This window comes from Cyrtonyx montezumae, unplaced genomic scaffold, assembly GCF_038088225.1.
Source record: "Cyrtonyx montezumae isolate F1298 unplaced genomic scaffold, pur_monq_1.0 scaffold_4, whole genome shotgun sequence".
Classification (NCBI taxonomy): Eukaryota; Metazoa; Chordata; class Aves; order Galliformes; family Odontophoridae; genus Cyrtonyx; species Cyrtonyx montezumae.
In genome coordinates, this window is record NW_027072045.1 from 27,754,300 (window position 1) to 27,778,819 (window position 24,520).

The 24,520-nt window shown below is 36.1% G+C and overlaps 1 protein-coding gene across 7 annotated transcripts in view; it reads left to right on the forward strand.

Annotated features, from left to right (window-relative positions):
- Window positions 1-24,520, forward strand: part of ADK (adenosine kinase) — a 260,222-nt gene that overhangs the window by 179,812 nt on the left and 55,890 nt on the right. For all 7 annotated transcript variants that reach the window (XM_065746525.1, XM_065746522.1, XM_065746524.1 and 4 more), the window contains one exon: window positions 6,299-6,469. In XM_065746525.1, the coding sequence (XP_065602597.1) occupies window positions 6,299-6,469 (171 nt within the window). The remainder of the gene's footprint in view (window positions 1-6,298; window positions 6,470-24,520) is intronic.

Below are 24,520 nucleotides of genomic sequence, written 5' to 3' on the forward strand. Positions count from 1 at the left end.
TCCTGTTTCTCAGATGATGTTTCATTAATAGCCCCCCCCAAAATATGTTAGAAATTAAGTATGTATAAAAACACGTGTAATTCCCTGAGCTTTAAATAAACACACACAAAACCGTGCTGGAATGTGGAGAGAATAGAGACACTTTTTGCGTCCTTACAGTTAGGTAGACTTCAGGGAGCTATATCTAACCATCATTTTGAGATCTTAATTCATCTTTTGAAAATGAGTTTAAGTAACTTTGCAGTTTCCAGGGAAATGTGAGGATTTTTTTGTTTGAGATAACATTGTCTTACACCAAAGCTAGGTATGTTGCTGCTCTCTCATGCATGCATGTATCTACACCTCAGTGTTTAGGTTATCATATTTTGCAAGTGCTCTTCTTGTAAAGTCACACAATTCTTCTAAGTTTGGGCTTGGAAGAACTTCCTAGAGAATACTTTTTAATAGATAGTAATCAAAATGGAAAAATATTTCCAATTTGTTTAAAATTTAAAAGAAACTGCTAGTATAAATGTAAAATAATTATTTTCTTTAATATGCGATGCCAGATATTGGAGTTTTTCTGCTACTGTTGTAATCTGATAGATACTAATATGGCAGCAATCAGAGTTCGCTTCAGCAACAAAGAAGCTGTTCAATTCTGAAAGCAATCCTCTCCTGACACGTTGGCACCATCACAGAGGAAAATGTCACGGTCAATATAAGCACATTTACTGACAGTTAGGCTTTTTCCTATGTTACTGAAAACTGTTTGAAACTTGGCTTTTATCAAAAACAGAAACTTTAACCACTCAGAATGATAAAACAATAGTTTACAGCTTAGTCATTTTCCAGTTATAAAGCAATACTTTAATGAAAATAAACAATGCATACAGGAACAAGGCAAAACAATTACTCAGAAAAATTGTTGCATTCTTGCCATCCAAGCTTTCTGATTTCCAAGAACCATCTCCAGTACAAACTAGACAAAAAGCAGTGGGTTTTGTCTCATTGAGTAACTACTTGCTGACCAAGATAAAATGCAATTTGAACATGTAATTGGTATCATGCAGGTACTTATTAAATTCCTAAGTAGCCCATTACTTGAAGAAAAGATACATAGATTAAAATAACTTCTATGTATTTAACTAATTTACAAACTGAACATTACCAAACTTACATAGTGGTTTTGACTTTCTTAGAGGAAGTGGAAAATTAATTAAAGACCAAGCACCTTAGTTAATAGAATGTGTGGTGTTTATTTGATTTATGTGGGTATTTTATTATTTTCTGGAGTTTTTTAGCATCAGGAGTATTTTAGTTTCTATATCATTTGATACTGTTCTGTCATATCTCAGGAAGAAAAGTACTTTAATTAATTCCAGGCAGTTGCAAGTACAAATGCTCAAAAGTCAGAAAAAAAAAGAGTTAGTAAGCCAGCTGATTTGACATTTATGTGGCCAGATATTTCAGTGTTAAACACTTTTCTATGTTGTTCTCTGCTTATTTAAAGTCACAGAAATACTACAATGAAGAGGTTTGGGTCTAATTTTCCAATAAGAGTTCTTTAGTTTCCTATCCACTCACAGTGGGTGAGACATGGACTACACCCAGTCTGGGCTCCATGCAGCTCAGAGGTCAGAAGGCATGGGTCCTTTGGTCTCCTCTGGTTGTAAGGGCACATGGAAACCTTGTGTAATAATTCTGCCTGGAGCAGTTACCCCAAGGTACCTTCCACATCCCAAGGACTGCCATGCGTTTCATCTTTGCTCCTTCTGAGCCCTGATGGTTCTGTTGGGCTGCAGCAGACATAGCGGATGGCAGAGCAGTGGATAAGTCTCCTGTGCCCAAGTGTGTGCCTTCAAGTTTTCCTTGTGTGCAGAATATGCAAAACTTAGGCAACTCTTTAGTTGGTTATCTCTTTAGTTTAGCAGAGCACACACTTTTTGGCAAATGAGCAGCCTCACTGATTTTACTGGAAATGCTAACATCCTTGAAGCTATATGACTTCTGCAGGGCTTTACTGAATCATGGTATTTATCAGGACTCTCACTGCAGAACTGTCAAAAAATCACTGCCTGAAAAATTCTTCCCTTTAAATGGATGAGTGTGTGATGTCATCATAATTGCATTTTTATGTTCAAAGTCCTTGCCATAAAATAATTTTAGATTAAATGATGTGTTCTTTCCATGTTGCCAGAATATAATTCACCCTTAATGGCAACAGACTGTTGTATATATATCTGAAAGTTAAATATTTTGATTCACACTTACGATTTATTGATTTTTACATTGTTACCAAATGGCATTTCAAAATACCAGTTCAGAATACCCTGGTTCAAATCTAGTCACTTATAAATGCATTTTCTTGTAAACTGCTCTGAAAATGGGGATGGCAAGGAGATAGTAAGAGCTGCAAAGGACAGAGGGCAAATGGAAGCATTTTAGTGTGTGGTAAGTTTGAGTGCAATCTCATTTTTAATTATCTCTATTTGAACTTCTGTTGTTTCTGTGCTATTAACAATAAATCCAGAAATGCAAAGCTGTTAGTTATCATCTCAGTCTGGATTTGCCTAAAGGTATAGAAACTTAAAGAAAGTACTCATGGATGATAAAAAGAATTGACCCTCCTGCAAGTATTACATGTATGTAATCCAGTTGAATTCAGTTCATTTTTTGCATGTGAAATGATGGCAAGACTGCTCTGTTTGGACAAAACACATTATTTAGAAATACTTTCACCAAACCCAGAGTAGTTTTGGCTTCATGAGATACTTCAACACTGATTCTGTGCTGCCAGTACTTCTGGCGCCCCTCATTTGCTGCATTTGTGTCTGCTAATGGTAGTGCTACATAAGCACAGTGTAGGTGAGAAGAAACAGTTAAGTTTGCATGTGGTAAAAGTGAGAGGGATGCAAGGTCATTGCCTGTGTGCAAACTTACCAAATTCTTTCAACAATTCTATTAACCATGGAAAAAAACCACTTGATGATGAAGAACTGTCCCATAACCATAGTATCTGGGCATGTTTTAAAAAGTGCATCAAAGAATTCCAGAATATTGCAAAAGCATGATAATTTCATATTCTCTCTTGACTTTGTCTACTGCTGTAAAATTCAGTATCTTAATATTGAATTTTAAAATCTCTTAAGTTGTAAACAAGCTACTGTATCTCCCATAGCCATGTGTCTGCAACTCACAGATGTGTTTTTTTTATTTCTTCCTTTTTGTTTCTCTTCTTCCTACAGAGAAAACATTATTCTCCACCAAAGAACTCTATTTAAACAGAAATACTGCCGACAGTGGGGGACAAAAGTGTATTTGTGTTTTGTGTTTTTATACATGCAAACATACATACAAATAATTCAATGTATCACTTTATTTTTCTGCTATGTATATTTGCTCAGCTTTGCTTTCTGACTTGTGGTATGATGGTACCTTCCTCCTGGCACAGAAAAGAGGCTCATTACATTTTGGGAATCAGAAAATAGTAGCATATCATGAACAAGTAGCATCTGATATACTTAGCCTCAATCAGTGCATGCCAAAGGAATACAGTGCTGCAAGTATGTCTGATAGCCTTTAATGTTTAGTAGGTTTCTGTAGTAGAGTATTGCTCTCTTTTACTTTCTTTTGACTGCACTAATTATCATATGTCATTGTATATACTGCATTCTTTTGCAGTTCTTGTAAGACTTGCAAAGCTACCGTGGCTATTGGAATTTTTGCATATTAACCAAGTGATTCTTCTTTTGCTTACAAACATTTTTGTTGCAACTGTTTCAAAGCCTTTTGTTTTTGAGGGTAAAAAGGTTCCCAAAACTCTCAGAAGTAGATTGAGTTGTGTAGATGGATACAGTGTGGTTTTTGAGCATCCTCTTAAACTACACGTCAGTGGGAATAAAACTTCTTACTATTGTGGTACTAAGTCATCTAGACTAGTGGTCTTTATCATGTATTTTGGGAGACTTGGAACTGACAGTAAAGAATCTATAAATGTTACTGTGAGATGAGATCACACGTACTGCCCAACAGTTTGCCCAAGGGAAATGTCCAAATTGGTACTGCCATTAGGAAAAACAAAACAACAACAAAAAAATCCATCACTAACACAGAAAATAAACAACGAAGGAGGAACTAAAGAAATTAGGCAAAGGTATAATCACTACTGGTTCTCAACCCATATTCCTCCACCCTACAAACTGACTTATTTGGCATCTGGAAACTTCACCATCCTGTCCCAGAAGCGATACCTAGACCCAGTTATTCTCACACTCAAAGCTGATGCTGGCTTGCAATTAATTGCTGGAGTAGGTGGGGACAGTTGGATACATCCTTTGGATGTGTCACTGGCCAAAGAGCTGCAAGAGCAGGAGGGCTGTGCTATTAAGGAAGGTATGAAGTGATTCTTCTTTGTTACGAATCTCAGATAAGAAAACCTGTTTATTTTGGAGGAGTCCATTCCTGTTCAAAATTGTAGCGTGCTGCACAAGTGTTCTGTGGCTTATCTGGCTGAGTTCCAGTGACAGTACTGGCCATGGCTGTAATTGGCATTGCCCTGAAACATAGTCATGCTCCATTTAAATATTTACATGTGATGAGTATCTAATTAGCTTTCTTTAAATCCTGATCAGTTCAAATTTTATACAGTTCCTTCCTCCTTTATAAATTCCACTGTGTGAATTATTCTGCAACAACTTTTTTGTTTTATTACTACAATTTTTATTTGCAAAGAAGTGTTATATTTGGCGAAGTTGTATCAGTAGTTCTCATATGCATAATTCTTAATTTATACATGTTTTAGTACTAGATAATACTTAAACAAAAATGTAAAAGAAAGAGCTCTTGGAAGAATGAAATTAAATGGGAGAAGTGAGCTTTTGGAAACCCAGAAGTCTGAGCTGTAGCTTTTAGAGAGCTCTATCCCTTTGCTTTGCAGGATCTGAAAAGCAAGCTCTACTATCTGCATTTTCAGTACTTTTATGTTGCCTTTCCAAAGGAAAAAGGAGTTGGATGCAGGCCTGAGTCAGATCTCATGGGGATAGTGTTCTGTACCTTAAATTACAATCAGATGTATTTTATTTCAGATGCCGTTTTCATCTGAAAATTGGTAAGAAGCCTAATTATTTGACCAGGTTACTATTTACACAGACCACTGTATAGCAATCTGTGATTTATCCACAGCTGGCAACACGTGAGCCTTGAAAGGTTTTGTTTTGTGTTTGGAACAGTTTTGAAAAAATCTGACTCTGTTCATTAAATGAAAAAATAAAAGATGGTAGAGATTGCTATGGAGACAAGATGTTATATAAACTGTTCATTTTAACTCTTCAGAATGTAAAAATAGCAAAGAAGCCTGGATGTTTACAGGCTTCCAGTCGTTCAAGGTACTGAGTGACTCCACAAGAAGCAAAGCATTCTTATGCCCTTTGGACTTTTATTGTCATGTAACGAGTCATGCTCGGATTTTGAAAGCAGTCGTGCATTTGTTACACTGGAGAGCATGGAGCAGGGAAAAAGAAATAGATGACTTTCTAAGTAGTCTTTAATCTATAGACTTCTCATTATTTTATTCTTGCAGCAAGTACAATACCTAAGATGATCTGTTAGTTGAAGTACATAGAAGAAAAAAAGTATATTCTGTAATTCAAAGATAGAAAAACATGTATAAAAATGGGAGATAAGATTGTTTCACTACTGTACCTTTCAGAGTTTCATAATGACAATGTTACAGATAAATAAAACCACATCTCAGTTCTATCTGACAACCTTCTCCCCTCAGTGATTTTGTTTCTGTATCTCAGACATTATCTCTGGCCTTACATTTAACAACTGCTGCTTTTACTTGAAAATTACAATTATTCCCTGAGTTTTGAAAACAGTTCACGGAATTGCAGAACCGTAGGAGTTGGAAGGGACCTCTGGAGATCTAGTCAGAGCCCCCTGCTAGAGCAGGTTCCCCACCGTAGGCTACAAGTAGCTTAGAGGATTGCTTCCTTCTATGTGAAACCATGTTATTCCCAGATATCAAGTTACATTATCATATTCCCACCTACTTATCTTAGCATAAATCCGCAGGCAGGTGGATGTGAAAACTGTCGGATCACAAAAAAAACAATGGATTTAACTAGTGTGATTTTTGTCACATCCCTAGTACATTAATGTAAAGGCAGTGTTTTTATCCACAGTTCTGTAGTTTTGTTTGTAGTCTGCACGTGGCAACAAGGTGGGATTGTGGTGAACTTCTAGAAACAGCATACTTAATGTGGTTCCTAATTTGAAGGAAATAAAAATCTTTGTTTTGTTTGGATACTTGCAGGGATTCTTCCTGACGGTGTCACCAGAAGCAGTATTAAAAGTGGCTACTCAGGCTTCTGCAAACAACAAGATCTTCAGCTTGAATCTTTCTGCACCATTTATTAGCCAGTTCTACAAAGAACCTATGATGAAAGTCATGCCTTATGTCGACGTCCTTTTTGGAAATGAGACGGTGAGTCCTATGAAAGTATTTGCATCTCTTGCCCCTACCTGTTTGTGTCTGTCAGCCTGCTTTCCAGTCCTCTGTTACACAGAAATATAGTGACCAAGAAATCACCAGAGAATGCAATCCATAATCACAAGGCTGTGAAATGTCAGTTGATGCCAAATATGCCACTTGAGAAACATTTTACATGAAATCTTACCTGGAAATCCATGGTAATAGGCAAACTGAATTCAGATTTCACTCATTGTAGTGCTGTTTGTTGTTGTTGTTTTTCAGAAAGTTCTCTTAAATAGTAGTTTTCTTGGCATAAAATGGTTTAATAGACAAATATGTCTTGGAAAATGTGGTATACCTAATTGAACTGTTGGCTTGTCTAAAGGTAACTACATTAGTACTGCAAAAGTATGGAAAAGTGACTTATTCCTGTCAGTGATTATTCCTGGTTGTGACACAGGGAGTTGCACCAACGCAAATCAATTTTTCTACTGTTGCTGTCTACAGATTAGCACCTAACATTGTTACAGATACAATACTTAAAGAAGTATTTTTAAAATGAAGGAAATTGCTATGTTTTTAAATGCAATAGAATAGGAAATATTTCTTAAACTGTAGCTAACAAAACAAGTGGTATTTTCTTGACAGTTAGCTGTTGCCAATTTTTACTTTATTCTGCCTTTGCAATACAATCTTCTCAAGGACAATACTGAGTGTTATGATTTAATAGCAGTATATTATAAATAAAAACAATTTCAGATTTCACAAATTAGGTAGACTAAGTCTAGTCAAAACTTGGGTGGCAGAGCTTCCAGAGGAACTTCTTGGACTAAGTATTTCTAGTCTTCTATATAAATATTGCCTCACTGAATGCATATCACAGGAGTTCATAACGTTTTTCAGAAGATAAAACGTTGATTGGTACTATTGTTATATTTGCATACTTAATAAGCAATAGTCCCTTATACTGGCAACATTCCAATCTTTGGAAATTATATTCAGAATACCTTGATTTCCCTTGCCATTTCAGTTTGCTATGGTATTTTTCACCTGCTGTCATGAAATATTATATAGCACTGTTGTGTGCAGTAGAGCATCTAACGTCCCCTACATTTTTGAAGCATTTTTGTGTCTTTCTGGTGAAAGATGCTATTTAAACTGAAGTGACCATCTTTAGACTTGTCTGTAAATATTTCAGAGTACTAGTCTTTTGTTCTTCTTTTTGCATGTAGTGTATTTGAACTTTGTAATCACTCCTGGTCATCTTTTAGTCTCTGCTTTCCACTATATAAACTGGTCATTGCTGCTTTTGGATTTTTGAAATTATATTCACTGTGGTTTATTCTCTTGTCTTTCTGTATAACTTGAAACCACACCCTTGGCATGGTATACGTCCAGTTTATAGTAGCTGCTGTATCTTGTAATTGCCATTCTTTCTACTCTTTGCATATGGTTTGTGGTAAAGAGTAGTTGCAAAACTGGAGAAGAGCTGACTCTGATGTGTTCTGCCTTCTGGTAGCTCCCCTCTTTGTTTATTGTTTCTATATTCATTTCATTTGCAAGTACATTTAGAACTTTTTTGTCGTTATGCCCTTGATGGGCAGAGAACCTCTTCACCAACACCAAGATCTTGCTTATTTACTATGATTTCCTTTTGTTTTTTTCAAAAAAGTTTTCTATCAGTTATGCTAGTTTAGTTAAATACCAGGAGCACGTAAGTTAACAGGCAAGTAAGACACCCTAAGTGGTGTGGTTGTTATTGTATTAGTACAACAATAGTCTCAGACATGATTTTTATTCCTCTCTGTTTATCCTCACACTACATTATAGACCAGTGCAGTTTGATTGTTAAGCACTGAGCTGTTTATTTTTTTGAGTAATACAGAAAACATCCAAGAACAGCAAGATTCCAAATTGCTGCTATTCCTAAACTAAAAACAATTGGCAAAGTGATTTTAAATTATATCTTCTACTTAAAAATTTACATCTGAATGGAGATTGGTTATTTCAAGTTTCATCCAGATGGTAATTAAAATGGGCAAGTTATAAACCTCTTGGAATAAATGTCTAGTTTACAATGTAAATGCCAGCATACCCTTATCTGCAGTTGAGACAGTGAGCGTGGTGGTAAGAGCTCAGTACATTTATCAGTTCCAGCACTAGCTCAATGACCACTGGTGTTTTGATCACTGTTTTAAATCCCTTTTATAGCTAGCCAAACATCTTGCCTTGGATTTTTGATATTATTAACTGTACTTCATGTAACAAATTTAGTACAGAACATTCAGAAAGGAATAATTACACGTTCATTGCTGCTAACCAATTAAGGCCATTCTGCAGTCGTAGTCTAGCAATACATGACTGGAGAACTTGATTATTTTCATTGCTTTTAATTTTTATTAAATTAAGGTTTTTTTAATAGTGTCATTTTGCAAATGATTCTTAGCAATAATACCTTCCAAGCTACCATAATCACTGGATAATTAACCTGCCAGGATTAAGCACACTCTACTTTGCCTCAGGATGCTTAACTCTCGAATAAGGTCAATTATCTCCTGATGGTAACTGCTTTGTCACAAGTTGCTGCTTAATTCATCTGTAGAGGCTCACCTTAGAATACATATTTTACAATTGAAAGTAACTTTTAGCAGCAGAGTGGTCCAAGGAGTGAAAGCTTTTAATATTACATCCATACACAATGTTGTTCAATGTTTCCTACACAGCAATTACCAGTAAGGGAGACAAAATTTGCGTGTAATTCTTTTGTAGACCTCTTTCTACTTTCCCAGTTAGGGCCAAAACTTGCTGACTCTGGTGCACCTGTAACAGGGTCAGTCCAGGGAGCACTGCTGCTGTACTGCCTTATTTGCATCCGAGAGCCCAAAGAAGTCATGTCAAAGGAACATGAGCTCGAACTTCTAGTATCCCCCAAAGATAGAAGTGGCATCTCCTCAGGGAAGAAACTGCTACTATGGGGAAAGGTCTGTGTTTTGGAGCATGCAGCAGGTTAGCAGTATGTTTTCTGTGGAGGTCTTCAGAATTCAAGGGACTCTACAAAGCTTTCATATGATTCATCTCTGCATATGGCAGTCATTTGTGACTCGGAGAAGGGTGTTTATTAAGATATGGATGCGGTGAAGAACTTCTGGGTTCTCTTCCTTTGCATAGGCAGGACATCACTGAGAAATTTTAGAAACTTCAGAATTATAGACTTGCTGAGCTTTTCATCTGCTGGTTCACAATAAACAACACGATCAATATAGCTTGTATTATGTAGTGCACAATCAGTAAAAGCTAAGGAGGTTATGAAGAATAGAAATAATGGATTTTTTTAAAAGCAGTGGTATTATAAAGAAAACTAATAGAACAAATCTTGGAAATGAGGTCTTCCTTTCTGATGTAGAATATTGCTGCTTCTAAACACCCACTTACTGAACAAATCAATGTCAAGACTGTGAACTGAAATACTGCAAAGACAGATACTTCTGCTAGGTCTTTCAGGAAATTGATGCTGGTGCAACAGCAAGCACACTGAAGAGATGAAGTTGGTTGCAAGACTTTGACAAACAATGGTAATAGGTATAGCAATGGTTATGGAGTTATGTATCCTGTGCTTTAAAAAGGCATTTGCCTTTGTATGCAGTAAGATATCTAGCAGGTCTTGTTGTCATTTCATCCTATAATTTTGCTGAAATTGTACTTTTTTTTTTGTCTTAATTTAAAATGCTTTCAAGTGATGTATCAACTGTTAACATAAATATTCCCACAAATAGATGTCATTTAAATACAGTCTTTATGAACCTTCATGAGCCTTTACAGAGACATATCTCCATAATGACATGGAATCTCTTCAATGGCTGATAACAGTAGTTAAAACTGATAAACTTCATTAAAGTTTTAAACTGATAACAGTGATTAATGTTCTCCCAATTTTCATCTTGCAACCAGCCTGTAGTTTTGTGCTTTTCTTAACTGTCGGAGCGAATTCAGTTTTCTGGCATAAAATGTTCTTCAGTCCACTGGGGTTTACACCTAAATGACAGTTTCCAAGCAAATTTGTCTATTCCTTTCCTGTAACCTTTAACACGTTTACAAAACCTTTCACTGCACATACTTTGGTATATAGCATTAAGATATGGCACTTGGACAAACCTCAGTCCTGCCTATAAACTTTGATGGATTATAACCTAGGACCAGGTTGCATTAGGAATCTGCCCACAGCTCGCAAGAATGAGATTTAATAGCCTTTGTAAGGTGAACAAGCCATGTGGTGATTCTCTGTAAAGTGTTGTACATTCATAATGGTGTAATTGAATTGATCTGAATTTACACCAGTCTAATTGCTTCTGTTCATACACCTCGCAGATCATTTCCCACCCATACTGCATGCCTTTTCACACTGGTGAATTGTCTGTTTCCAAGGAAATAATTAAGAGGTGAGAGACAGGAGAAAATCAGGTGGCGGGTATAATTTGATGTGTGGAGGAAGTTTGACTTTTGATGAATGAGGAAAGGGAGGCAAATGTTTCAATCTGTTCTTCTATATCAAGAAGAACAGGGATATAGCAAATGATGGCTGATCGTGCCTTGAAACTCACAAAGTTGTTTTTGTAATTAATTTCACGTAAGCGTTCAAAATCACTTCTGAATATTTGAAATTATTAGCAGAAGACAAAAACTAAATTCTGTTTGGATTGAAACTGAGCGTCTTGAGGCTTATTTTATTGAACAGTTAACTTGCTTACATGTAAAGAGCTTTAAGAAACATTAATTCTTTATCTTATAGGAACTGATGGATATTGAGAGATTATTTTCAGTAGTTGTTTGTAAGATAACTTCCTTATGAATTCCACCTTTACATTCATTTTCTTAATCTTTTTTTCATTATGATTAAATTTTTCAGAAATATTGTCTTAAATGAATTAATTTGGACATTAATGTTTTTCATTTCAATTTATATGTCAGTATTTTCCATTTCCTAAGGGTTTTCAGAAACTTGCTTCACTGGTAAGGGTGATTATCTTCATTTCGTAGGCTGAGTGTGAAAGTGAGACTTGCGTGTTCCCTCACAGGGAGTTTGCAGTTGCATTAAAAAGCATAGACAGGTATTCTGACCCAGTTTATTAAATACACATGGGGAAAAAATTGTTAGGAGAAAGCTTCTCTTCTCTTCTGTTTTAGCAGGTAGAGGTTTTTAAAGTCAACTGCTACTTCTGTTTGCTTTTCTAAACTGCTGTAAACAGATGACAATTTCTTTTTATAAATCTTATATTTAAGACTGCCGCAAAGGCTTTGGAAGGACCCTGGGAATTAAGAATTATAATTTTGAGTGGAGGAAAAATAAATGTTATTTTTCTTCGGTGTCTTTGTAGAATCTTGACACTTATTTCCTGGTGGAGATTATGCATTTTCAATTATAAGAAGGCTGTGGTGTTTTAATATTGCTGCTTAATTAAAAGAATTAGCTTTCTTAGTATTGAGATACCTAATAAATTGTGGCCAAGTGAAAAACAAGAGGGTCTCTAGCACAAGGGAGGTTGATAATGTCAGTGGCATGCCATAAAGATGTGCTGTGGGATGGATGCTGAAATAGCCTTTGGCTGTTTTAGCTGCAGACACTGAATCTGCTTCTTCCTCTCTTCTCTCCCCACCTACCTTGTGAACTGCAGTGGCTCTCTCAGATGAAATACTTTTAAATCATTTCCCAACCTTGCAGCCGTCATTGATAAAAGCCCTGTTACTTGAAATGATATGAATCACTGTGGAGTTAATCATACCTTATACAACAACATATTTTGTTGTGATTCATTCTGTTTCAATTAATCATCCTATTTATCTACATTGTCTCAGCTGCTGCACTGAAATTCATGAGTAATAAGCAAGTAATTATTTTAGTATATTTTACCTAGTACATTATGAATGAAATGGAAATTGGGAGCCAAGTGTTTAAATTGGTATTTAGTGCTGCTTTCAGCTAATGTCTATCTATTTAAGTAATTTAGGAATCCTATCTCAAAAATGTTTCTTTTCTTTTTGTGGAAGACAACTAGGTATTTGGAAAAGAAACATATACTTTACAACAGGCTTCACATCTTCAAACCAGAAATATTTTCTAGTAGTCTCTTGGAATGCTTAGGGATATTTATTCTTCCTTATGCTACACAGTGTTGAGACACTTTTAAGATTACGAATACTGTACAGAATGCAGCTCAAGATCGAACATGTCCCATGAGAAGGCAGATTTCACTGTATTTCAGCAGCCTGTGTTTTACTGATGATGATTGATAACCTTTTTCACTTTGTAGCACTTTCCAGAATGTTTCATAGCACTTCATAAACATTAAAGCTCAGAATAAACCAAGAAGGTGGGTGTGTAGTCTTGTCTCTGTTTTACAGGTGGACAATTGAGAGGTCACTTGCCCAAGGTCATACAGCAAGTCAATAGCAGAGCCAGGAACAAGCAAAATTGAGTTCTAACTTTTTTTTTCTTCTGATAGTGTCCTGAAATGTCAGCTGATGAATATATCTAGGACAAAACTCACCTGTCTGGAGGAAAAGACCTGCAGAGTTTGGCTTTCAATTTTTAGCATGCAATTAACATACATCTTTGAAAGCATTCTGAAGATGAAATGCATGCGTTTTCAATAACCAAAATGTTGGTGCAAAGAGCAAATACGCTGTGGAAAAGCTGCATAAATAAAGATAGAAATAAAAGTTAGCAATTCTTTGTAAGGAGTGGAAGAATGGAGACGGAAACTTTCAGAAAAACTTGTTTAAATCAGCATAAATTCAGAACAGTTGAATTTCACAGGGTTATTTGCAGATAATGAAGGCAAAACATTTTGAATTTTGTTAAAAATAGTTGGATCAAAAATTTTTTGGTTCCAAAATGTTGGATTTCCTTTTCCAATTCATTTAAAGTCTGTTCTTCAACCAAACATCTCAGGCCCATTTTGGGGCAGATGTAGGTAGTTTGTGATTCAGAACTGTCAGATCACTCTTACACTGACAGAGTCATTGACAACTTTCCTGTATGTTTTTGTTTGTTTGGTGTTTTGGTTTATTTGTTTGTTTTTGAATGGGAAGTGGAAGGAAGATACTGGTCTTTGTAAGTTTGTTTCCGTGGGTTGGTTTTTTTTTGCATTGAAGCAAGGTCAGGAAGAAGAACATACAGTGTACATAGGAATAATGAGTGTTAGGGCCTATTTCAACACCTGCCACTGATACATTTAGATTATCCCAACAGTTATTCATCCAGACTGTTCTTGGAAATCGCTAAAGGAGATCCCATAACTTCCTTGCTTTACTGCTATCCTTGAGGTTGAAGAGAATTTATCCCCTTCCCATCCAACCTGCGTTTTCTTTGTCACATCAAACTAAGCCAATTCTCTCAGGCTCGGAAGACAGCTAATCAGTAATCTCACTTTATCACTTCTGAAGTATTCAAAGATAATGGTGATACTCCAGCTCTTTCCTGTATTTTCTGTTTTCTGTTTTAGTTTGTTTGACTACAGGAACTAGTAAACTAAGTTCAGGCTGCTAAGTGCCCTGAGGTAACAAGTGACTATTTTGGCAAATACAAAATGCTTTGTCTTAACTTAGTCTCCAATGAAAGCAGTTGCATTGAAACCCCAGAGCCATGAGTATTCAGTAATGCAGTTGTATGAAATGGTCTCACTCAGTTCTCAAGACTTCTAATTGAGATTTTGCTATGAATGATACTTACATAATTGGCTTCTGCCTCATTAGCTGAAGAAGTTAAAAGCTGTACATCACATAAGGTAAAAACCACCTTAGTTTTACTAACTAGTTATACACATTTTCATAGATAGATCTTCTCTGAAGAACTGAATTCTTCGTCACAAACTTCTAGTGGTGACTGAAGAACTTTTTAAGCCAAAATAGTCAAAATTGCCAATAATCTTGTATTTCTTGTTTCCAGAATACAAAGGGTGAAATCTATTATACCGAATTTTAGCATTATAATGTAATGAGATTCTGACTAATTATGTATAAAATTACTTGAGTACCCCCAAAAGTTGATCCTCAGGTTTTCAGGGTGCTGCGTAAGACAATTTCATAATTTCAACTTCTTAAATTCTATCTCCTTTTGCCTCACTTTCCCAAATACACAGTGCGAACTGCATCATACCTCACTGAGTTAGAAAGTTAATCATAACTGAGCAGTGAGCACTACAGAAATATCTAGGAGATCCTTTGAAAAATACGGTTTTTAGTGAGTAGTATCTTGGATGGCCTCAGTGTAGTATATAGCTCAATACAGCTCAGTAGTCTGTATTGAAACCAAGGAGTTAGATGCCTATAAAAATAATATGAAGTCATGTAATTGCACTTTTATCTCAAAAAAAAAACAAAATGAGATCACTCTTAGATTGTGCAAGCTTTTTTTCTGGTGTGTGCTTGCTTTATGTGCTTGATGTTGCAGCATTCCCCATTCTTCTCACATGAGTTGTGTGGTATCTCTGCAGTTCCCAGAGGTTTTTTATGCACCTCCCTGACCTCTGGTGTCACAGGTAGAGTCATCAGTATGGCACCTTCTTGCTGACTGAAGTGTTCCTTGGAGAACTATTTAATATCGCTCACGGTATTACTCCCATGATTAGCCATCATTGAACATCTGTTGCCTATCCAGAATTTTGGAATTGTATACATAGCTAGTTTGACAATCCTGTGGGGAGAGATATTTTATAACCAGATGAGAGAGCAAGTACTTACACTACTGAATTTTTCAAGAAAATATGCGATAATATTATATACACAGAGAATAAAAGTAGCTGTGTTTTCCAGACTGCATGAGAGTAAAAGTTTTATGTAATAATTTTAATACCGAAGCTGTTTTAGAACAGAGGTGTAAATTGTGCACGCATCATTGTACAAAAGTGTGTTGAAACTGGTTAGAACAGCTTTGAATTTTTTATTTTTTATAAAACATATATTAGGAAATAATATTGAAAACATACTTTGGATATTTAGGAATAAAATTGTCTATATTTTTATGGCATTAGCGTATTTTTCCATATTGTTATGTAGCACTTTTTTAAAAACAACAATTTAAATGCTGTTCCTTTGCTTGTGTTATCTTTTTCTATCAACACTTTTCTTCAACTTGTTTATACAGCACAAATACTATTTTTATTCATTCAAGAGAGTTTCACGTCGAATTACACAGCTATTCAATAGTTTCATTTTTCAGACTTTCTTCGATGAAGAAGAGCGAAACCAGGCATTTGAGCCCTCTTTTTCTAATTTCTATCCAGCTGTATAATCTTCTGTTACCAAGATTCCTACTGTTTTTGGATTTGATAGGAAAAAATAGAGCCCATGGGTGTTTCATTAAGGCTACTGAAAGATATTATTTGCAAGTAAACGATGTAAACATATTTTTCTTTCATGCACAAATACATACATTGAAGGTGTTGAAACTGACTTCCTCTAAACTATTCTTTATTTAGTAAAGTCTATTTTAATTTTGAATTTAGAATTAAGATACTGGAGTTGCTAATACTGAGCATTTTTATGATTAGAATGTACTTATTTTATAACTGAAACATCAATTTGTCACTCCTATATACGTGATTAAAGAGAAAGCTGAATGTGCTCTCTACAATGAAGCATATTCAATGGGTCACAAATATATGCAAAGGTTACACAAATAGTTTATAAATTTCTAACTAATTTTTCGAGGATTTGCCAAAGTGAGCTTCCTGCAACTAGAAGAATTTCTAAAATTTCAAGGAATCTCAAATATATTCCACCATCAGTGTACCTGAAGGTTTTTCTTAGATTTTTTGGGGTCATGTATGATCTATGTGGATGGGCAGTCAGATGGCCCTTACAGTGTTTAGTATAAATGACATTTGGGGATAGTTAGGATTAATATGTCTTTTTCCTCTCATTGCTGTTTCTGCTAGACCAGTAGGTGCATCTGTGAGTGGTCTTGGACACATAACAGTTTCAGATAAATGGATCAGACTAGTTAAATTCTATACATAGAGTTGCCAAACACTATGCATTTGATTTGAACATCAAAGGAACTGCCAGATTCGGGTAGAGCTGCAGCTCAGTATAAATGAATTATGATAATGAGTCAAAGTACTGAATCTCACTGCTCAAAAAAGAACACTCATCATCTGGAACCAAATTTATTTCTCTTGGAAACTAATTTAGCAAAAAGAGCTGAAAAAGGACATAGCCTCATGCTGACCAATTGTAGCCTGTCTCTGAATGTGCATTATCTGAGAGGTGGGTGGACAGATGTATAAGTACTCTGAAAGGTAGCACTGGTGGGAGGTGGACCTATTATTTAGAGTGCACCATGACATGGAAGTGACAAGGTAAGTCATCCCAAAGTTATCTTTTGATCTAATGAAATGATATTAAGTAAGATAAGGTGCATTTTTTTCTTTCTTGTATCAGACTTGATTCAGAGTATACTTGTTCGTTTTGCACCTCCTGCACTAGAGTTGTTTTTGTAGGAAATCAAATGTCTTTTCTCTTTTTCCTTCTACTATTCTTAAGTAAGAGTTTATCTGTTTTATTATTTGGAACTTAAAAATGCATTGACTCGAATGCAAAGAATAGGATAATTAGACAATATGGCTCTCTACAGTTAATATCCTTTTACTTTTCTGAGTAAAAGCCAACTTCTTAATGAAAGAGTTTTTTTAAAAATGAACCTTTCTGTAAACACTTAATTATAGGGTTCCTTTCAGCTTTCTTTATGACAGAAGCTAAGATTTTTCTCAAAGGGCAGGGTCCTAGTCCAGATAGATTGTTGATGTGATTAATTGTGGCCACTCCAGTGGTCCTTAAGCAAAGATACTGCTTTGGAGAAAAGATTAGTCAGATGATTAGAACTCTTCCCATTTTACAGTTTATGCTACATATGGAAAAATTTCCAGTGACTTTTATTTTAATTAGAATTGAACAACTGTTTTCAGTGCTCCTGTTTTGCTCATCTATTAATAAGACCTCTTGCAATAAGTTCTTCAGGATAATGAATAAGAAAAAATTATATTTCATGTAAATAAAATTCCCAAGAGTAATTTTGAAATATATCCAATTTGCCTTGCAAACTGTTTCAAATGTAACTAATTCTGTCTATACTAATCTGCCCAATCCACTTAACATGGTATAATTTTGATTTAAATTAGTAATGATGCTTACCTTTTCATAACATTTCCTTATCTATCTTTTGCTTTTATTTATTTCTTGCATTCCATTTTTCTGAAGTCAAACGCATCATACCCGATGACAACCTGAGATGCAAATTTGATATAACTATGCAATGTTTTCCTATTTTAGTTCCACATTTTACAAACACTTCCATGGATCTTATGTCACTTATCTCATTTGTGTGTAAAGTTTGACAAGCGCTTCAGTAGTACTTATTACTGAGCATAGTTATTATTATCTTTCAACACAACTGGCCTGTGTGCTCTGAACTACCCAAATTAGCCATCTTTCTGCTTTAAACCATCTCTTGAAAACCCTTTCAATTTTCTTGCTCCCAATACTATCCCTGCAAGTATGAAATGCCTCCCCAATATTATACTGACTAGAGACAAGACATGCAGTGTTTAGGCCCACATCAGTATCTTTGGTCCTTGGATGACTCTAAGTGGAAGACTGACAATATTGGACAGGGGAGATCACAGCTTGTCAGCAAGACACACAGAACTTACAGCCTGGTCTTGAAGACCTCCAGGATATCAAGCCTTACATATAAGTTTACCATTTATCAATAAGCTACTATTGGATAACCATATATTCCTAAATATTTTCCTCTGAGCCTTGTACAACTTACTGACTTTACAGACAGTCATAAAAAATTCCATAACATATTTCTAAAATAGTTTTGCTTCGTGATGTACCATATACAGAATATATAATGGATTTACATGGTAAAATGATTTTATGGGTTCTCTTTTAAGGCAACTTGCATTACTTGATAGTGAATTGGCATTTTGAGTTACGTGTACATCCTAAGACAGCTTTTCTAAGCAACTTATCATATTGACTTTTTTTCTTGCTTGTCCCCTACCCTTACTGTTACAATAGTTAACTTTTTCGAAGGCGTTAGGAGTACTATATGCTGTAAAAAATCAGAGGAAGAGACAGGTATTGTCCTAAGAAACTTTCATTCTAAACAGAGGCAAAAAACAAAAATTCAAAGAAATGTCTAGAAAGATGAGATGTCATAAAAATGATTATACACTTGATCAGTGCCACTTCCAAAATAAGTAGCTAAGGTTTCTGCCCTTTAGTCTCAGGTATCCATTTTTAAAAAAATGCAATCAATGTAAAAGAAAAAGGCAATGATTGGCTATGCTAAGTCTGGATGTACGTGTCTCTTCATTATGGTTGGTTTCTCTTTTAATAATTCTTTTGCACACTTAGTTTTGTTTTTCAGTCTTAAATGTCATGCAGAATTAATGCAGTTCACGATCAGTTACAATTCTGAATATTTAAGAAAGCAGTATGGAAGATTAACTGTTCTCCATTTACTGACTGTTACTTGGAACCAAAAAAAGTCTAGTGTTTTTGTAAGCATAGTAAGCTACACTGTTTTTCTTTAAACTTTAGGGTATGAATTATATTCCTATAATGACAGCTGCAGGGTGGAATGTTTTAACACACTGGAGTGAGATATATCTTGGACACATTCTTGGTATCTTAAGTTCAACATGCTCCATATGGTGCCACTGAGCCAGTGATTTTGAAGAAAACAGTCAAAGACTGCTGAAACAGCGTAAAATACAAATTAGTCTTCGCTATATAAGTAAAAAATTCACTGTCAATCTCCTTTCGGCTTTCTGCATGAATACTTCCAGCAACTTTTAATAGTAGTCTCTCTGTTTTAAAACAATGTGAATTCTAGAAGAGAGTAAAAATTGTGTGCTAAGAATGCATACGCAATCTTAACAGTGTTATGCCTAAGTCTTGTGCACAACAGCAATGGAAGGAGAGGTTTGGCTTGCCTGTACTGTTACTTTAGCACTTGTGTGTTTCAAGATTTGCAAGAAGAGGGTTGCTTTTAACTTGGCCTTCTATCAACACAGAAGAGCCATTAACAAGCTATGTCTTGGGAATATGTCTCCATACTCCTACTATTAAGAACACTACTAACAGGATTATGTAGTAAAATTACGTAACAATCATTGTTATGACTTGATTGAATTTTTTTTCTTTTCTGTGTGTGTTTGTGGTACTACATTAGTTGAGAACTAGTCTTAAAGGACATGCTGGACTTTGTAATTTGCAACTGGTTACAGCATGAGTAACTAGACTATTTTTTTATCCTGATTTGATAGATTTCTTTTCCAGTAGGAGCTTAATGCTCATAAAGCTTATGGATTTCAGAATTTTCGCAGCATACTTGCAATTCTTAATGCTGAAATTACTGAATTTGATTACTGAATTATTTGAATTTCAGTTACTGAAAAATGCTGAAATTGAGGCTCATACCCTCAATTTAACCCCATATTGACCTGATGTATTGTAGAATCACTCAGTATCCCAAGGTAGAAGGCATCGTTACGTTACATTACCTGTGAATTTACAAATTGAATGTATAAAGTTGCAATCAGATATTCAACTTGAAGAAAAATTTGATCATATCTCTTTGCTAGACTTCTGTAAGACCTATCTTACAAGAGAAAAATATCCCTGAATTCACAATCATGCCTTATTCATGTTTTTTGGCAGTATGAACATTTGTGAACAACCTTTTTCAAGGATGAAGTACAGGAGTAATATTTCATCAAAAAACTTCGATTCTATATAGGACCACTCAAAATTCAAACTCTATGTCTTTGTCCCAAACCCTCCTTGAACTCTGGTGGCTTGGGGGTGTGACCTGGGCAGCTTGTTTGATGCCTACTGCCCTCTGGGGCAGAACCGTTCCCTAACCCCCAGCTGTCCCTCCCCTGACACAGCTCCATGCCGTTCCCTCGGGCCCGTCACTGTCACAGGGAGCAGAGCTCAGCACTGCACCTCTGCTCCCTCTGAGGAGCTATAGACTGCCACAAGGGCTCCCCTCTGTTCGCCTGGGTTGAGTAGACCCTGGAACCTCAGCTGCACCTCAAGCAGCTTGCCCCCCAGAGCCTTTGCCATCTTCATAGCCGTCCTTTGGATGCTCTTTAATGGTTGTATGTCCTTCTTACATAGTGGCATCCAGACCTGCACGCAGTGCTGGAAGTGAGGCTGCACAGTGCAGAGCAGAGTGGGACAATCTCATCTGAACTCTTTACTCCTGGCTTATTACTATGTTTTCTGTTTGATTCTTTATTTGTTTTGGTGTATGTGTGTGTGATAGATGGACTCCAAACAAAAAATCTTAGGAGCACACAGCCATGCAAAGATTCTGTCTTTCAAGCAGTATCAACCTTAAATCTTTTTGTATTGATGTTGACACTTAAGAACTGGTTTACAGATATAAAAGACTGTTAGAAAAAAAAGCCACAGTGCACTGCTTTGTTAAGCTGTGCTTGTGTACCTTTTCTATCACAGAGCTCCATAATGAAATGAGAGTATTACTGATAAATCAAACCCTTATGGTAGTTATTTGCAGAGTTATGCTCATGCAAAGTTGCACATTGCAGCCTGAGTTGATGTAAGAATTTACTGCTCCTGAAAGAAGGGAAACCTTACTGCTTACTGCTTGGTCCTCCCCTTAACAGAATTGTATCTTCTGTTTCAAGTTCCTTCTGCACAGCAGAGCAAAGGCAGCAGAGACACGGGAAATGTTTTAAAGAACAGGCCCAAGGAGGTGTGACCATGTTTTTAAAACAGATTTTATTTCAGAGAGAAAATCTCAGAGAAAGAAACCGAAACATAATGCTTCAGTTTCTTTCTCACTGATAATCTTTTACAATTTATAAAACCCTCAGTGTAGACTGCCAGGTAACTATTTTCTCTGACATCTTAGTATCCTATTAGTTACCTACTATGCTGTAGTCCAGCTAGATATAGTTAGAGAATTCAATAATTTGGTCAATTTTATGTCTTAAATATAGTCTGAATGTCAAATTTCAAATAATTACTTCTGGCAGGTTTATTAAATTCTTTTGCATACAGCTCATGTTGACAGTGTGGTAAAAGACCACATTGCCAATGGACTCCATTATGAAGTTCTTGTACACTCAGAAAGTAGGTTCAAAGCATGTTAGTTCTTTGGTAAACACAGATCAAATCTCTGCTTTGAAAAAGCAGAACTTAGTATTATCTACAGAGACATGACCAGAATATCAGTGATACATTAAGGCAGATGCTTTCTGCTCATACATAAAATATTATTACCACCATTCATTTCCCTCACAGCAGCTGGATTCTGAGATGTCTGTCCTGTCACTGGCTATGCACTGGTGTATGTTCTGTGAAAGATTTATTCAGCTTTACCTGCTTTCTCAGTGAGAATTGTCTAGTCCTTCCAAGTTTCTATGACCATCCTAATCCATTTGCTATGATATAATTCAGCTGTCACAAAACACTATTCATTTTCTTTCAGAGACTTTGAGGCTGTGTGTGTAATCTAACCCAAGGAAACGATCCCAAGGGATCCAAAGAACCTCATATATGCCTGTCTCCATTTTGTGCCATGGACAGACTGGATTATTTGGTCAACATTGCAGTTGTGGTCTAAAATGGAAGACAACTGTACTTTCCTTCTCTGAATATCAGTTCAATATCACTATGTGTTAGAAGGCAGCTTGCTGTTAACTGCTCCACAATTAGTTTTTGCATTAAAAGCATTAAAATTGTGCTGTATTGCTCAGCTGGAGACAAAAGGAGGACCTCTCTCCACCAAAGACTGCAAGCGATTAAGGCCATGACAGGAGAGCAAAACCCTTGTATATATTATTTCTGCTAACTTAAAGGAGGACAGTGTCCAGCCTGGGCTTTTCTTAGTTCTGCATCTCAGCAGTGTGGCAGAGCAGGAGATAAAAGAATAACTGAAGAATCTGAGAAAATAAGGCAGAGCTCTCTTCACAAAAATGGCTCTGTATTTGCCAGAAGTGGAGAAATATCTTTCTGGTTTCAAACTATGCCCAGTGTATTAGCCTTGCCTTGGTACATAGGAGTCTGGGAATGGTTTCCCTCATCAAGCCAGAAGCTTCTTGATGCTTCACTGCTTACAGGCCAATTAATTACTTCTTCAGAAAGTTCCTTTCTTGATAAATCAATCTGCTTGTATGTTTGCACTCTATTGTGTAAGAAGAGCCTTGTCATCTTCTTGAAATAATAGGACATTGCAAGATAACAGGTATTTATAGCCAGATTTAACTATTTTAAAGGAAGCAAATTATTGCAGCTCCAGGGCAGCAATAACTTATATAGTGACAAGTTATACATGTTTTATGTACCTATTTATTTCAGTGTTTACTACAGAAGTATAGTTACCATAGCAATGACAACGTCACCAGATTTCTTTGCTAGTTCTGGAGTACAGACTACCCGTGTACTACTTGAACTGTGATTATTTCTTGCACAAGTACTAAAAGTAGAAGTCGAGAGTGTTGCACACTTTTCTAAGCAAACAGTAACACATTGATTAATAAAACATTTTATGGTTAGAAGCAATTGGTGCAAGTGAATCTCTGGTTACTAACATCCCTGCTATTGTAAATCTTTTACCACTGAGCTGAAAGAAAAACTTTGCTGGCTCTTATCTGCTGAGACTCCTCTGGTATACACTTAACCTTTAATCTTGTTTGATAAGTTGGTACGTACTTGCAATATTACAGGAAAATAATATTTAATGTTCAAGATGACATTTTCCCTTATTTTAAGTTTAAATTTATAACAAAACAAAATCTTGGCTATTTAACAGCTTGTTAGTGCTATATTAAATGCCATAACAAAAAATTGTGAGTTTTATTCCTTTCTTCTTGTTCTACTTTAGAAATCATCTGTTATTTATTTAGTGGCAAAATTATAAAGAATTTAGGCAGCATTCTTGTGTGTCTTGAAGTGCAGCTTGCTAACACCAGTAGAAAAGAAAAAATCCAGGAGTGCAGTTTCCCAAATTTCCATTAACCACTGGTGCAGTGGCAAGCTACCCCACTGTGGCTCATGACTGATGAAAACTTTTTTTTTTTCTTCCAGAGATGTAGGCTTCTCCCTCTTATAGCTGAGTTGTGTTTTCTTATGTGTAGACAGTGTGAGAAAACTTGAATGTAGGTAGCAGTTGTGAACATGGATATTCAGAAAGAAGCAGTCTGGAAATTTTAATGGTGCTAGATGGCCTGATATAAACATGTCCAAAGATTTGCATTGTCTCTGACTGACAGGCAAATGCTACTCCCTCTGTAGTTCCTATATAATTTACCAGATGGTCTTGAACAGTGATCCATGGTAAGGGTAAGCTGCAGCAAGTCAATGTTATATAAGCAAGCTTACTATGTAACTTCATGCCGTTGGGGGGAGATATGGGGGAAAAATCTCACCCCTCTCTTTGAAGCTGACCAGCTGTGCAGTTGATTAGGCTGGTCACTCTGTCCATATCTCTGCACTTTCACCACATTGTGTTTTCTTAGTCAAGAGTGTTTGTACCAGCTGTGATGTTAGAAAGTTTTATACCTATAGAAATAAGCCAGACAATTTTTTTTAATCATTATTAGCAGTACACTCGATAGGAAAGTACATTCCTCTTGTATATGGTGAAGACATGATGTGCATTCACTTAAGTGTAAGTCTTTCTCGCCTTCTGTATTAAGGCTGTCCTCCTCCTGAAGTCTGGTGACCGACTCCTGTTCTGCAGCTACTCAAGTGTTGCTTTTTCTGTCCTCATGCTGGTGTAGCCACATGGCCTGTGGTGGATTCCAGAGACATGTTCACACACATGCCTCTCTGCTGCCAGGAGCAGAGGACCTAATTTTTTGTCACATGAAAAGAAACTTGCTGGTACAGTACGTTACTAAATGCTAGAGACTTATTTCATGAAATGGGAACACCGCAGGGGAATCTGGCAAGGACAATATGTTTATGTAACTGAATTGAGTGTTGCAACTGCCATCACTTAGTTCCCTTGGCTGCAGTGAG